Source organism: Cucumis melo, chromosome 6, assembly GCF_025177605.1.
Source record: "Cucumis melo cultivar AY chromosome 6, USDA_Cmelo_AY_1.0, whole genome shotgun sequence".
In the NCBI taxonomy this organism is placed as follows: Eukaryota; Viridiplantae; Streptophyta; class Magnoliopsida; order Cucurbitales; family Cucurbitaceae; genus Cucumis; species Cucumis melo.
Window position 1 is genome coordinate 37,160,615 of NC_066862.1, and position 16,573 is coordinate 37,177,187.

Here is a 16,573-nt window from a genome sequence, read left to right on the forward strand (position 1 = left end):
ATTGGGTTAGATAAGGAAAATAATATAAACGTCACACAACGTTCGCAATGTACATTTACTTAACAATTTTCTATCAGTACTCATAAGTGATCTTTTTTTTTTCCTGCAGTCGCATCCTGCAATGAAGGGACTCCTGAACAAACTGTTTTTGTATTACGACGAACTTATATATGTATTCGGTTGCGATAGGACAACGGGTCAGTTTGCTGAGACATTCACCGACGTGGGGTCTAACGAGCTTGGTGGGTATGACAGATTTGATATGGAGGGATCGAAACGAAGAGTTCCTGTCCGTGTATAGCCAGGGGATTGACCTATCCCAGGATGATGCATGCGCATCACGACCTTCTCGCACTTCAGAGGGTAGGACCAGATCAAGTGGATCCAAGAGGAAGAGGGGAAGTCAGCGAGAGGTGGATATTGAAGGCATACATCTGGGGCTCGACCAAACAAACAAGCAACTCAGGATGATTACGGAGTGGCCTACACGCGCCCTTGCCAATGACTACCATGTGTGCACGGAATTCTTCCATATATTGCGTAAGATCCTGGAGCTAACGAGTTTGGATAGGGCGCTATTGCAAAGGCATCTTCTGTCTCGTATGGACAACCTTCGGGGTTTCGTACTCATGCCTGAGAATGAGAGAGAGGGATTTTGTAAAGTCCTTCTACGAGACATGACGAGATAGTTTGTGTTTGTACTGACCTGGGTTGCTTCTTATTTGCTTTTTTTTTCTGTATGATATTGACTATTTATGCTTTTCCTATTGTAGACAACTTTTTTTCCTTTCATAATGTTTATTTAAAATTAAGGAAAACAGTCACAATTTCACACAAGCGTTATACCAGGTAATTATATATGTTCAAAATAGGGGGACGTCGCTATCGCCAATTACAAATAGGAAATAATTAATTTGTCTTTCTAAAAAATGAATTTTAATAAATTTTTCACAATATGTTCAGAAATTAATTCCAAATTAGACAACTATCTTTACTAATTTAATAACATTACACATACAATAAATTATTTGCAATAAGACGGGTTTGACTCTTTCGTAAAAAGGTATGCAATAAGATTTTTTTTTATCATATTTACAATCTCACTTAAAAAATATTATACGACATAAAAAAAAAATTATTAACCAAACCCATATAACACTTTCCCCAAATAAATTTTATCATAAGTTTCACATAAACCTACCCACCTAACCCTTCCCCTAAACACATCTTATCATAAAATCCTCATTAACTCTTCCCACCTAACCCTTCCCCCAAACACATATTATCATAAAACTACATTTCTAAACTCTTCCCCAAAACAAGGGTTATGATAAAACTAGCTTTATCATAACACCAATCCTTCCTTAAATCAACCCTTCCCCCAAACGCACCCTAAGTTTTTAGTATGGGGCGGGTTTCTTGGTTCTTTTATTTTAATATAGTAAATAGATAAATAATTTAGAGATTCAAGATAGTTTTAAAAATATTTAGTTTAATATTGTAATTCATATTTTTTAAAAAAACATAGGTTTGGTTTTCAAAACCAGACCCGTTAAAAAAGAAATTAAAGGATGGATGTCTGATTTTCAAAATCAGGTAAATAAACTTATCCGTGAAGAAGATGATGTTGCCTTGCCTCAAATTTCATGCTTCAACACGCTGCCAGCCTCCAGTTGAAGAGTCTTTCACCGCTATTGAAACATCTTTCACTATCAAAGATTCTCTGCTGCCTGTGAAGAATTGTATTGATGAAGGTTGAGTCTTCTTTTCTTCCCTTTTAAATCTCCCTCTTCCAATCTTCTTCTTCCCCACACTAAATCTTCTTCTTCTCTTTTAAATATCTCCCAGTGAAGTATCAAGCACCAGAATTTTCTTCTTTTCTTTTAAAATCTCCTCTGGTGAAGTCCACACACAAAATCTCTCTTTTAAATCTCCCTCATCAGTAAAGAAGTCTTTTTTTTAATTGTTGTTAGCTTTTTTTAAATTGAAGGGGTTTAGATTTATGTTTAATACATGATTTTGTTAAATTTTGTTAGCTTTGTTAAACCTAATTTCGTTAGATTTTGTTGATAAATAATTAAAGATAATTTTTTATTATTTTAATTATTATTAGATTTTATTAAATTTAAGGGGTTTAGATTTATGTTTAACTAAATAAACATTATTTTGTTAAATTTCATTAGCTTTGTTAGACTTTGTTGTTGAATAATTAATATAACTTTATTATCATTATTTTAATTGTTGTTAGATTTGGTTAAATTTAAAGGATTTAGATTTATGTTTAATTAATTAAACATAATTTTGTTATATTTTGTTAGTTTTGTTAAACATAATTTTGTTAGATTTTGTTGTTAAATAATTAAACATAATTTTGTTATTTATTATTTTAATTGTTGTTAGATTTTGTTAAATCGAACGGGTTTAGATTTATGTTTATTCTAATACTCCTACCCCTAAATTTTGTAGATTGAGAGATAAAGAACGAGATAAATTGTCACATAAGTAAATTGTACTTAATATTTTATTTATGTGTTATTAATAATTTATACTAAATTTCTCATAATATTATATATATGTTTTTTTTTTTTGTAGTTTTGTTGGGTTTGATTAATATCAGTTGAATAAGAAATTTTGGAACCAATTACAAATTGTCATGTCATTTACTAAAATAATTGTATTTGGGATTAACTAAAAATTGGCATGTTTTCCAAATTAAATTTAAAGACAAATGGTATAATTTTAATGATGTCATATGTCTTTATTATGACAATTGGATCAAATTAATTATTTTGGTTCAATTAAATATTATGTACTTGACCTAAAATTCAATTAAGCCCAAAATTAAATATGACTCAAATTCATGTGATTGAGCCCATGGGTATGGTCCATGGACTAGACCAGGCTCAAGTCCATAAAAGCCTACTAGGGAACTCTATAAATAGAGAAGTTCTCTTCATTTGTGAAAAAGAAAAAAAATTTACTCCGGAAGGTCTAGAGAGAATTCTCAAAAGAGATAGAAGACTCCTCAACTTCTGAAGTCGATCACCTTCGAAGATTGAAGCTCCTTTGAAGATACAAGCTTTCTTCCAAGACTCCAATTTCAAGAACACCCTCAAAGATTGAAGTTCCTTTGAAGATAGAAGCTTTCTTCCAAGACTCCAACTTCAAGAACATCACGTGTTGTACTTCCTCAAATCTAACGTAAGCATCTAGCCGAGAGAGAATCAGAGGATCAAATTCTAGAGATCGAACCACATCGCATCAAATCAACATAAATACAACATCAACACAAGTTCAACTCCATGAATCAAATTTCTTCAAAAAATCTCGTGTGAACAAATTGGCACGCTCAGTGGAACCTCTCTACCTCTCATCTCTCTTATGTCATCCAAATCTACAAGAAAATCAATGGATTAAAGAAGGTTGTATCCAAATCTTCTGTTGCAAGTGACGGTTACACAGGACCCATCACCCACAGTTGTTCTAAGGGAATCACTCAAGAGCAGGATCAAGGTTCTGATGTTGCTCAGAGCATTCTTAAGCAATTGATGGAGTCTTCTAAAGCTGGGATTATCATCAAGGAAAATCCTTTGTATGATAATTCTGATTCTACCTTTAGCGAGTCAAAGAAGGAAGCACATCCGGACATGATGTCTGTTATGATGGTTGATATAACGGTCGAGGCTGCCATGTCAGAGATGGAGAGGAAAGTTAACTTTCTCATGAAGGTTGTGGAGAAACAAGACCATGAAATCATAGCTTTGAGAGAGTAGATGCGGACTCGTGAAACTACTGAGTCAAGTTAAACTCCTGTTGTCAAAGCTACTGATAAAGGGAAGAATGTGGTGCAGAAAAACCAACCACAACAACAATCAGTTTCTAGTGTTTCTCTCTCAGTTCAGCAGCTACAGGATATGATCGCGAATTCCATTAGAGCTCAGTATGGAGGACCGCCACAAACTTCTTTCATGTACTTTAAGCCGTACACCAAAAGAATCGATAACTTGAGAATGCCGCTTGGGTACCAACCTTTAAAATTCCAGCAATTCGATGGAAATGGCAACCCAAAGTAGCATATCGTCCACTTCGTTGAAACATGTGAGGATGTAGGATCAAAAGGAGACCAGCTTGTCAGGTAGTTCATTTGAAGCTTGAAAGGAAATGCTTTTGAGTGGTACACCGATCTAGAGTCAGAAGTCATTGACAGCTAGGAAAAATTAGAAAAGGAGTTCCTCAATCGTTTCTATAGCACCAGATGTACCGTGAGCATGATGGGGCTTATAAACACCAAACAACGGAAGGAATAGCCAGTCTCGATTACATAAATCGATGGAGAGCTCTAAGTCTTGACTGCAAAAGTGAACTTATCAATATTCTTGATTGCTTGCTTCAGCTCTTCTGCATTCTCTTCTTATTCAATTTCTTCTTTATTAATTTGTAATATCATTATATCAGTATCAACAAATGATGTATATCAGTATCATTTATATAAGTTGTATGTTATATCGGTGACGTTGATATACCTTAAACAACAATAAATTTACCTCGGTTCAAAAGAAAAATAATATATTTACCTCTGCATCATCCAAGTTATGCATATTCATTCTTTTCTCAAGACGTTGCAAACTTAAAGTTGGAGCATGATTTTCATGGTACGATCCTTGTGATTGTTTTTCTGTTGGCATTCTTTCATTGATTATGATGATTATATTATTTAACAATTCCAATACTTCATTTTTTTCCCTTTTCTACGGTATTCTTCAAGCTTTCCAAATCATTCTTCACTTCTTGAATTTCTTTTCTCAACAATTTTTTTGTCTCATTATTTACGGTTTCTTCCTCATCACCTTCGTCATTCTCATCTTCTGTTTCTTCACTTCGTTCTTTCTCAACTTCATTTGGTTGGTCATTTAGGAAGAATTGAAAGTTTGGAGAGATTAGTTCATCGCTAGTTGGAGTGAAAGGGATAACTGTAAACTGCATTTTTAAAATAAAAGTTACATCAGTTGATACACTTCATATGAAGTTAACTAGGTACATAAACGAAGTGATATACCTACAATGTAGCATATAACTAATTAGGTTGCTGAAGAAAAAGAACTTACATCACTTGACTTGAAGTAATTCCATTGCAGATATGTCCAAACAGATTTTTGTTCTAATTTCTAGTTTATGATTCTTGGGCTTCAATGTCCAATTCTTGTGGCTATCCCATTTAGACTTTTAGAAAGCTTTAGGATGATTTCTAGTGTCCAACAAACTAAAATTTGTGGAAATTCTTGTAGTGAGAAATTGATAGTCAAGTCTTCTGCAGCTCTTCTCATATATTCAACAGTTAAGCTAAAAGACAACCTACCCCATGGAAAGTTTAGCAAAGTTTCCTCATCATCTATCATTTTAACGTGTTTCCAATCTACTACATTATAGAGTTGTTTGCAGTTGATGAAATAGTCTAAAATAAGAAGATTTGCTAGTTTAACCATGAGTTGGTCACTAAGTTGTGCTATACTAAAGGCTGCAATACATTTGTTTCTGTCTAATGTATCAATATTACTAAAGCAAACGGTTCTTAATTCATTATTGAACTCATCCTTGATATTTGAAGTTGTGGATTGTGGGAATGGTTGACAATTCAGTCCGTTTATTAAATGAAATTCTCTCAATCCAAATTTTACTATACTACCCTCTAGATTGAAAATCAAAGTGTCGTTAGTTGATTGCTCAGACATTCTTCTAATCAAATGAACTAACAATTGTCGAGGACACTTTTTGATTTGAATATAAAGAAGGTGCCCAAATGGACCCTTCCTAAACATTTGTATTTGCCCTTTGGACAACTTTTTGGCAATTGGCTCTATTATTGTCAACTTTGAATAGTAATGAACTTTGTTTGCAAGGTTCTCTTCAGCATTAACCTGTTTAAGTAAATTGAAAATGATTCATTCAATCAAGTTGATCATGCATACAAATCAATGTATTATCAATAACATATCAAGTGTATTAAATCTATCCAGTGTATCAGCACACCATAACAAATGCATCAACAGTTTAGCAAGTGTATCACAAACAAATGTTTCAAACTAATAATATGTATCAAGAAAGTTTAACAAGTGATTAAGTGTATTAAATCTATCAAGTATATCAGCAAACCATAACAAGTGTATCAACAATACATAAAATGTATCATGCTTAGTGCATCAAGTCTATTTAATTGATTCAGTGTATCAACAACATATATTGGTGTATCAACAATATATATTGGCATCAGTAATTACCTCTTTCTTGGAAGATCTTTTCTTCTTTCTTTGTCCTTTTTTACTATTTGAACTTTCACCCTTCTCAAAATTTATTTTTCTTTTTGTCATTTTAACTTTTTCAATCTTTTCGTTGTTTTGTTTGTATTCGATAAAAACATATAAAATATTAGTTTCAAAATGTTGTTTGTATTCAACAAAAATATAAAATACTAGAAAAAGAAATTAAAAATACCTCAGTAAAGTGAATGAAGTGTATAAAAATGTATAGAAGTGTATGAGTTAGAAAAAAAATCAAACAATGGTCTTTGTGAAGTGAATAGATGTATATGAAATACCTTGCCATTTTCTGATTGAAGTGAATCAAAGTTTTGAAGTGTATCAACAAAGATGTTGTTTGAAGTTTGTTCGTTTGAATAGTTAAAACATGAAGGGGAGAAAGAAAATAGCAAGTTCGTCCGAAGGAAGTCTGTGCATTTTCGTCGTGGTGAAACCCTAAAATTTGGGGAAGATGAAAAGTTAAAACGTGAAGGAAAAAAAAGCGTGAAATGACTGAAGGGTAGCATAGTAATTTTGTATTTTTAAAATGTGGGTTTGGCTCCATTTTTTCTATTTTTTCAAATGTAAAAGTAATGTGTTATGGGCTCAATTAATGATAATACAATTGTCATATCTGCAAGAGGCCTTTAATACAATGTATGGCGATACATTATAATATAAAGTTTATATTTTAATTAAACTTTATTATATAAATTTAATTTTGGATATGATTCAAAATTAATTTATGAGAGAATAAAATATTTGAATGAGTTCAAATATTAATTCAATGTAAATTAGATTCATATTAAAATTATATGTTAAAATTTAATATGTATATGATACACATTAAAACTATAGGTTACAAGAGAAATTTATATTTGAATATGATTCAAATTTGAATTAAATTAATATAAGATATTTAATTTAGCAATTAATTAATTAGAGAATTAATTAATAGTTTAATTTAATTTAATTTAATTTAATTAATTAATTAAAATATAAGTTATGTTAGTGATATTCATTTAAACATGATTTAAATGAAATATTAATTAAATATGAGTTAATTAATTGAATTAATTATTTTAATTGGTTAAATTAATATTCCCACATTCCCTGCTTTACTCTCTTAACTTTCCTCTTTTTCAAGAAGAAGAGGGAGACATCGGTACGTAAAAAATTGATTCACATAAGAGTTGTGTGACTTTTGTGTATTCTAAATTCTCTCAGAAAAATCTCTCTAAACAAAATTTTTCCTTACGCCGACGTCCAAAGGTACATATCGGTGCCCATTGAGCTAAGCTCATGTTGGCAATTAATTTGAGTTTTGGTTCTATTAATTTTCCGTTGCATAGGGCTTTCATCCCTTCAATTATAACCAACCAGTTTGTGGAGGTTTTACCATAAGTGTGAACAGTAGAATTGTCTTTGAACAATTTATTGTAATCTTAGGATCATTAGTTGGTATAGGTATACATATAAATCATATAGAAATTATATATAGACATTCAAATCGTTATATTATGTTGCATCGGGAATGTCCTATCGTAATTAGGGCGAATTAATTATGGCGGACATGTATCCCCGGCGCTAATGTGGTACGTCGGGAAAGGTAGAGCATTTCTGACGCCATAAGTGGGATCTCCCAACATTTTCGTGATGCGTCGGGAGATCCCTTATAAATTTATTTCAGTTCTATGAATCACAGAACCAAAATGAAAGAGTAAGAAAGAAAGGGAAAAATGAAAGACGAACCGTTTCGCCGCCATAGGTGTCGTCGTTAACCTCGTCGTCGTCTGTCCTTGTTGCTGTCTGCCGCCATACATTGAGGTAAGTTTAAAATCGTTAATTTTTAGGTTTAGGGTTGATAGTTTAGGGTTTTTTTTAAAAAAAAAAACTGTTTTAGGATTTTGTTTTGGAATAATTTTTTTTTGTTAAATGTATGTTTGTATTAAATGTGTGTTGTATTTTTGTATTGAATGTGTGTTGAATTCAAAGTTTCAATTAATGTTGTTGAATTGAAATTTGAGTGCGGGGGGAGGGGGGAGTTTATAGTTGAATTGAAATTTGAAGGGGGGGTTATGGTGGAATTAAAATTTGAAAGGGGAGGGTTTAAATTTTGAAAGGGGAGTTTATGGTTGAATTTAAATTTTGAAGTGTGGGAGGGGGGGGAGGAGGGGGTTTACTTGAAATTTTGAAGGGGGTGGGGGTTTGAATTGAAAATGTAATATGTGTTAAGATTTATTTTGGGTATCCTGCAGTTATGGTAGCCTTTTTTGTTTTGAATTTGTTTCTGTTTGGGATGGTTTCAAGGGGTGGTAGTAGGATAGTTTGTAAGGTAGCGGTTGGAAGATGTGGGTAGGATGCGAAGATACAGTATTTTGTTGTTAATAATTAGATTGTGTTAGCTATCCTGCAGTTATGGTAGCCTCTGTAATTTGAAGTTAGTTTTAGTGAAAAATTTGAGAGATTGTATATTTCTGAAAAAATAGTGAAAATTCAAGGGAGTAAGTTATGGATGTGAGAGAGGAAGAGACGTATGTTTCTAATCAAACTTATTTATGTTTTAGAGACTTAAACGATGGACAAGGATTGTATGAAATTTAGAAATAAGTTCTCCCTTGAATATAGACGGGGAGTGACCAAATTTTTAGAATTTGCTAAGTTTCACGTTGATGCATACGGACGATTAAGGTGTCCATGCAAGAGATGTTTGAATTTAAATTGGAGCTCATTAGAGGGTGTGAAACGACATCTACTGACTATTGGAATGTCCCCCTACTACATAGAATGGGTGGATGAACACTTGTCACATGCAAGTGACGACAACGAATTATAGTGACAAACCACGTACCCACATGAACACTTATCACATGCTATGTGTTCGTATTTGCTTATTGAATGTTTGTTTTCTATGTCCATAGGCATTATGTCGTACCAACGTGCTAATTTTTTGGAGATGGATGCTATGTTCCTCGAGTTTGAGGACGATTTGGATAACCTTGCGGAAGGGTCGTCATCCGTGGACGACAATGCGGGTGAGTCTAAGAATTTCCTTCATTTTAACTTAGGATTATTTCATGTTTTTTTCTCTAACATTATATGTTATTATAATTTATTGAGCAGGGTCGTCTTCTCAACCACCTGCAACTCCGACTTCTAGGAGACGTGTGCAATCTTGACTCCTAGAGTTGGAGTGCCACGTTGCAGTCAATGGACGCATTCCGATGACAATCACCCCTAGAGTGGAGAAGCCTATTTCCCCACATGTCGTTTGCTTTAGCCAGGTGATATGCATGCGCGTGCGAAAGACATTTCCCGTCCGCTGTCTTAAGTGGACGGACGTTGGCAGAGAATACATTGAGGTCGTCAAGGGCGACCTCTAGGTAATTAAGTCCACTACACATTTATGATCTCATTTGAAACATATCAAGTTAACCAATCTAATGTGTTATTTTTGTAATGTGTAGCGTTTTTTTGTGTTTGATTTTAATGATCAAGCAATGAATAGGTTTGTTGAGCATCAGATGCTCACCACTTTTAAAGAGTTTCGGGCCAACTGTCACAAACGTTTCAAAAAGTACAGCGACCCCGAAGAGGCTCGTGCCAACCCACCAAACATATTGGTTGGACGTCATGAGGATTGACACTTCCTCTGCGACCACTAAATGAACCGTGCATTCCAGGTATTTGTCATGCTTAATTATGATTTCAACTTTTAATATGTATAAGACATAAACAATATAATTGTTTTCATGTAGGAGCAATCACAGACGAACAAGGCTGTTAGACAGAAGCAGCCTTACAATCATAGCAGCGGGTCAAAGTCGTTTCTACAACGACAACACGAGCTCACTGAAAGAAAATGCGAGTCAGTCGATCAAGTGGAGTTGTTTCAGGAAACACACGTTCGAGCTGGGACGTTCGTGTCGCATGCTGCAAAGGATGTGCATGTAAGTTATCGAACCAACATTTATGCCCTTATTAATTATCCTCTTTCATTATATATTTTTGTGTTACCTAACTTAGTTTTTAAATTTGTTGCATAATCAAATATTCGAACTCCAGTCCTAGCCTACCCCAGAGGGTAGTCAGCCACTCTCTAGGGATGAGATATGCGATTAGGTGTTGGGTAAACGACCAAGCTACTCAAAAGGCCTTGGTTGGGAACCCAAGCCGAAGGCCCGCGCGATGACGAGTGCAAGCAGTTCTACGACGTCATGTTCTCGGTCAGTCACAGAAAGAGAGATTCAAATACAAGCTAAACTTGTCCAAGCTTTAGAATGAATTGAATTGTAAGATAGAAATTAGCAAGCATTAGCTTCAGAAATGGAACAAATGCAAAATCTGATACAGGACATGACTCAGGCACAGCAAGGACCACCACATGATCCTTAGCTTTGTGGTACGTATATATGTTCCTATTATTCTTAAGTTTTTGCAATGATAGTATACAATGACTATGAATATATGTACAAAACTTAGCTATTTTTGTATCATTGTAGGACCCGCGATGTAGAATGGTGTGTATGAGCCTTGTTAGGAGACGTATGACTTTGTTTGCGCTTTTTTGTATTATAAACGCTATTATGTTTTTTGAACTTCTTCGTATTACGAAAATTAAATCTTTTCTTTTTGAATTTGTGTTTCTATTTCGTAGTTTATTAATTTATATTGAATTTTCTTTAATTTAATCCAAAACGAATGAAATTATTTCACAAAAATAGAGAACTTGTTTGAGCAAAATATTTTAGGAAAAAAATTAAAATTACACATTTAAAAAAATTACATATAAAAAGAAATTCTCGACGCAACATAACGTTGGGAATAGAATGTACACGACATGTTGGGGATCGTTCTCCCGACACATGTACGACGTCAAATAAGGAAACGTCGGGAGACATAATTCCTGACACCATGACATGCGTTAACATAAAGGATGTCAGAATAGTTATTATTGACGTTGTGAGATGCGTCAGCAAAATGTGAATCAAGAGAGCTATTCTCGACGCCTTGTTGGTCACGTGTCGGGAATCCTTCTCTCGACATATTTCTTCGGACGTGTGTCCCGACGTAGTAAATGACGTCGAGATATCTTTTTTTGATGTTTTTTTACTTCTTTCGACGTTGCTGTACGTCAGGAGTCCCCCCCGTGTATTGTAGTGACAGAGTTACACATTTAGTAGTGCAATGGCGATCTCGTAGGAGATTTATGGCAATAGGAGCTTCGATTTAATAATTTGATATGGATGTGACTCAAGAATACATCCACTGGTATAATAATATTACGAGGCTCTACATCACTCGACCAGGAGCAACCATGAGTCATATGGTACATATTTAAATATTGTATAATTAGTTAAATTATTTACTAAATTAAACATTTCTAATTTTATTTTACAATTCATAGAGATCGAACAACGCAAGACTTCGTGATGTTGCACCAGTTGATAGGGGATGTGTGCGAGTGGAAGAAGATAAACACTCGATGAAGTTTACCATAATGTGGAAGAAGTATCTCCTATGACACTGACACAGAGCCAAACTGGTTATGGTAGTCTGATGATGATGCCAACATTTGGAGTAGGATATTGTGATTCTGAGGTTCGTACAAGATATTATGATTCAGGGGTCGGTCCATCGTCTTCATTCATGGATGTCGATCCATCAACTTAGCTATGAAGCACCTGCAGAGGTATTAAATCGACTAGAGTACCAACATGAACCAGAGAACTAAGAGGAGCCAACACAACATAACTTTTAGAATTGACGACGTCTAGGTTGTGAAACACATTGATTTTCTTTTATCTTTTAAATGAATGTAATTTGGTTATTAAAAAATATTTTGATTTACATTTAATTTTTTCAATTATGGGTCATTATTAAAAAACGGTTCATCTAATTATTTAATTATTTTGAAATATTCATCCAAATTTCTCATATTGAAAGAAGAAAGACAATAACAAAATTTAAATTTTGACAAAACTATTAAAATGAATACAAATGGAGACCACATGGAAATTTAAATTAAAAAAAAAAAAGCATTATAAATAACCCAAGACATTGGAGAGAGAGCAATACATGAGAGAGAGAAACCAAATACTACCATATTTTTATAAATAATTTATAACTACAATACTTCAATAATTATTTTCAAAACTTACATTATTTATCTAAATTTACCCGTTCCCTTCCTAAAATTGTTATGTCAAAAATTTTATTTGAACTTGATTTAATAGAATTCTTGTGTTTAGTGTGCAGAAGGCTCAATATTTCTCCAAAAAGATCCAAGACTGCTTCCCATCATATTCATTATCACAGCTGACATTGCTGCTGGCAATGCTACCATTGCGGAACTGAAATGTGTCGTAGCCAAAACTACTCCCAATGATGAATTTTGCATCCCTACCTCAAGGGATATAGCTCTTCGTTCTCGTTCTCGAAACCCTCCAATAGCGGCTATCGTGTAGCTGTAAAAAGGGGAAAAAAGAGAAACACTTGGTTCATATTTTCTCAATTAATTATTTACTATATTTGCATTGATTTTCAATTGATGTAGGATCCATAGTATGTATATAACTTGGTCTTTGCTCTAGATACATATGAGCTATTTTTATGGTCTAATGATATAGCTTGAACTGTGTGCTTCCTAAGTAACCTACGAGTTTTTGTTTCTCATACTTAACCAAGATCTTATTCCTCTTCTTGAATCACACTTGGAACTCTGACTTAATTTTCAATCAAATCTTTAGTTTTACCAATGTTACACTCGAACAAAATAATTGAGGTTTCAAAATCAATTCTTAATTATTTTTATCATAGGAAGTTAAATGAAAATGATCTCTTTTTAAAAAGTAAAATAACACTTTATTGACGGTCACTCCAAAGAGAATTTTAATTTTGTAATTGAGCTATCAAAGAGAAAGTTAAACATTGTTAGTATAGTTAGTAATACCAATTCTTTTAAGTAAGATTTTTATCATATGTACATATATTTTCATCAATATTTTTCAAAATAATTTATTTTCAAAATAACTTTAAGGATGTGTTTGGGATGGGGTTTTAGGAGGAAAAGAATTAGGAAATTGGGACAAACCGTGTTTGGCCCAAGCAAAATGATAAATGGGGATTAGGGTTATCCTAATCCCTAAATAAAGCTATCTTATGCTCTTTTTTACTTTCTTACAATCCTACATTACCCTATCCAAATAACTCAATCTAAATTCTATTTTTATTTTTTAAATTACTACGATCATAATCCTTCCCTCTAACACATATTATTATAACACTACCAATAATAACATTTTTCTCAAACACATATTATTATAGCACTAGGATTATTATAATCCTTTTCTTCCATTACTCTTTCTCTCTCCCAAACGCACCCTAAACAGTCAAACCAAACTCATAAATGTTGTTTGACTTAAAGAAATCTTGTTTTTATACGTATACGTATCTCGCTATTTTTGTGCTTAATTCCCATTTTATCCTCCCTTGATGAGTACAAGTTTCAACTAGTTAATTGGTTTCTAGCTCTCCAACTATACAAGTCGTCTTACAATTGTTAGGTTTTTTAAGCATTCATACAAACCAAATTCATGTGTGGACAAAGGAAGAAAGAGATGTGACAACTTACCCTGCGATGAAACCAGCGAGGTGTAATGAAAACACTGCAAGTATTACAACTCCCAACTCTCTAGACAACATCGTTTTTATGGCAATCCATGGAGATGCGTCGAAACCCAATGATGAACTAACCAGTACTGATGATTTGAGGCGAACTATATTTTCTGAAAAGACACTGATAAAAGAAACAAGGATGAGTGAAAAAATAAGTGCACAAACAATTAAAAAATTAAAATAAAGAGAAAAGGAAAACCTGCAAGCAAGGAGTGAGGAAGTTAATACTGCAAAAAGCGGCGAAAATGGTACGATTCTTTTCACCACCCCAGGGCAAGCTTTCTGTAGGTAAGAACCTATCAAAATAGGAACTACCACCACCTATGTCAAGAGAAATAATTAAAACGATGATCAAAAATCACTCTACTGTGACATTTGTAGAATCACTTTTCGTAAAAGTAGTTTTATTTGTTTCACCTGAAGGGTGCTGAGCGAGAGCTTTATAGCGTCGACGGGAATGGAAGCACCGACCAATGTTCTAGTGAGAAAGGGAGCGAGGACTACAGCTTGGAGAGTGGTGCATACTGTCATGATAATAGACAAAGGAACATCGCCTTTCGCAATTAATGTTACCTGAAATATGATTTAGTTTAACCGTTTAAAATCAATTATTTAATGTTTTGGCTTAAATTTGTGTTGGTAAGTGTTACTCTATAACATTTAAGTTAAAGAAAAATCGTAGAAAATTAATTTTTAAGATAAATTGGTCACAATGGATTGAACTGATGACCTATTAATTATTTATCAAAACTATTACTCCTTTTCTTATCATGTTTTAGCTTACGTTTTTAAAATATTTCTTACAACTAAAAATAAAATTTAGTTCATCACTATCATCAGCGTCGTCCCAAACTAACCAACCGAATTCTAGAAAATAAAGGCTCAAACTCAACTCATGTATAAAGCACTTTGACTTGAAACATTATTTTAAGTTTAGATACATGCGACCGTTTGAATGGAGGGTTTGGATTACATTTTCAATTTTCAAATATTTAATATAAAAAATAAGTTATTTTGAAAAAAAAATAAATTATTTAAAAATTACTCAAAACTAGTTTTTTAGTATATGTTAAACAATTTTCACAAAAATAAATTAAACAAAAATGAGTTTCTTAAAAAATATATTTTTTCCTTTAAGTAAATACAAATGAACCCTGGGTCCAAAATTAGAATAGTTCAAAGAAAACTAATTATTATTTTTATTCTATTTTTTATATATTTTTATCGACAATAATATTTGAAAAATAGATTATTAATTTATAGGTAACGTAAATAGTTTATGAAAATTTTATATTTTTAAATAAAAAATCTTATTTAAAATTTATTAATATTATGTGTTGTTTTATTTTATATTAAAAATTGAGCTGTCTTTTTGTTAGCCTCATTTTTAAAAAATAGTTTTATTATATTTAATGTATTTCAATATTTTATTGAGTAAAAAATATAATATATACCCAACAAGAAAGTATGCTCAGAAAAAAAGTATATAATAAAAAGTTGAACATAAGCAAACAACGTACAAGCCAACAAAAAACCAATCCGCCATCCTTGGAAATTGAGAATCGAGGGAAATAACGAAAATAAAGAAAGGAAGAGAACAAACAAATTATTACCACACTCGAAGCGATCCCCCCCGGACAACATCCAAGCAAGATCAATCCCACGGAAAGCCCTGGCGGTAACCCAAGAAACTTTCCGATCACAGCTCCCACCACCGGCATAATTGTGTACTGAGCTACACATACATATAATATCTGACCACCAAAAAAACCCTCAATAAGCTGCATGTGCCAATAGGTTTTTTTTTGCTAATATTCACTAAATCAAATTAAATTCAAAAGGAAGAGAAAACTCACAGCAAGTGGCCTCTGCATGAAGAGATTGAACAAATCCTTAAGCTCAAGAGTGAGTCCCATGGCCAACATAACCAAACTGAGAGCCAAGCTATACGAACCCGGCCCTCTCTGCACAAACCACGAGAACGTCGATGGTTTCATGCAAGCGATAATGCCGCCACTTGTTATATAAAGAGGGAACAGCCCCGCCGCAGTCGAGACAAATTTCTCCAAACGGCCAGTTTGTTTTTGGGGCGGTGGTGGCAGTGGCAGAAGCTCAGTATCACGTTGCAGTGATCGGACGATAGCGAGGTATCCGGGTGGTTTCGGTGGTGGGAGACGAAGAGGGTTGAGCCGGAGGGGCTTGTAGAAATGGCGCTGGTGCAGAGAAGGGGAAAACAAAGGGGTAAATTGAAGAGAAAGTGACGACATTTTGTGATCAATAGAGGATGTGACGATGAAGACAATGGTTTTGGTTTTGTTTGTGTGTTTTGCCAAAATGAAGGATCAAATAAATAAGACTTCACTCCCATCATGCCTTTGTACCTTTTCTACCCTAAACTATTGGAGAGCTACAAACTGGCCTCTTCTGCCCAATTAATTAACTTTTTTACATTTTGCTATAAATAATATCTTAAAATTAAATTAAATTAATTACTTAATCCTAAAACTTCCCTTGTCCTTCGTGGTTTTAATTTTTACCTTTACTAGATTATCGACTTATGTAAGACAAATATTTTTGGTGGGCTAAATTCAAACAAAATTTAC

At 33.4% G+C, this 16,573-nt stretch overlaps 1 protein-coding gene across 1 annotated transcript; it reads right to left on the bottom strand.

Annotated features, from left to right (window-relative positions):
- Positions 1–12,311: 12,311 nt before the first annotated feature.
- LOC103493326 (probable sodium/metabolite cotransporter BASS1, chloroplastic) lies at positions 12,312–16,299 on the bottom strand. The gene is made up of 6 exons (XM_008454032.3): positions 15,827–16,299; positions 15,584–15,724; positions 14,388–14,543; positions 14,170–14,291; positions 13,927–14,091; positions 12,312–12,760 (listed from the first exon to the last, which is right to left on the bottom strand). Exons 1-6 carry the CDS (start codon positions 16,235–16,237, stop codon positions 12,541–12,543), a joined length of 1,215 nt encoding a protein of 404 aa, XP_008452254.2. The 5' UTR covers positions 16,238–16,299; the 3' UTR covers positions 12,312–12,540.
- Between the last annotated feature and the right edge of the window lie 274 nt (positions 16,300–16,573).

Bases quoted from the DNA above. Each gene is read 5' to 3' on its own strand.
- LOC103493326 (XM_008454032.3), bottom strand. From the start codon at position 16,237: ATGTCGTCACTTTCTCTTCAATTTACCCCTTTGTTTTCCCCTTCTCTG. The intron at 15,725-15,826 runs GTGAGTTTTCTC...TTTGGTGGTCAG, and splicing joins TCATGCAGAGGCCACTTGCT to ATATTATATGTATGTGTAGC. The intron at 14,092-14,169 runs GTTTTCCTTTTC...TTCTTTTATCAG, and splicing joins TCCTCACTCCTTGCTTGCAG to TGTCTTTTCAGAAAATATAG.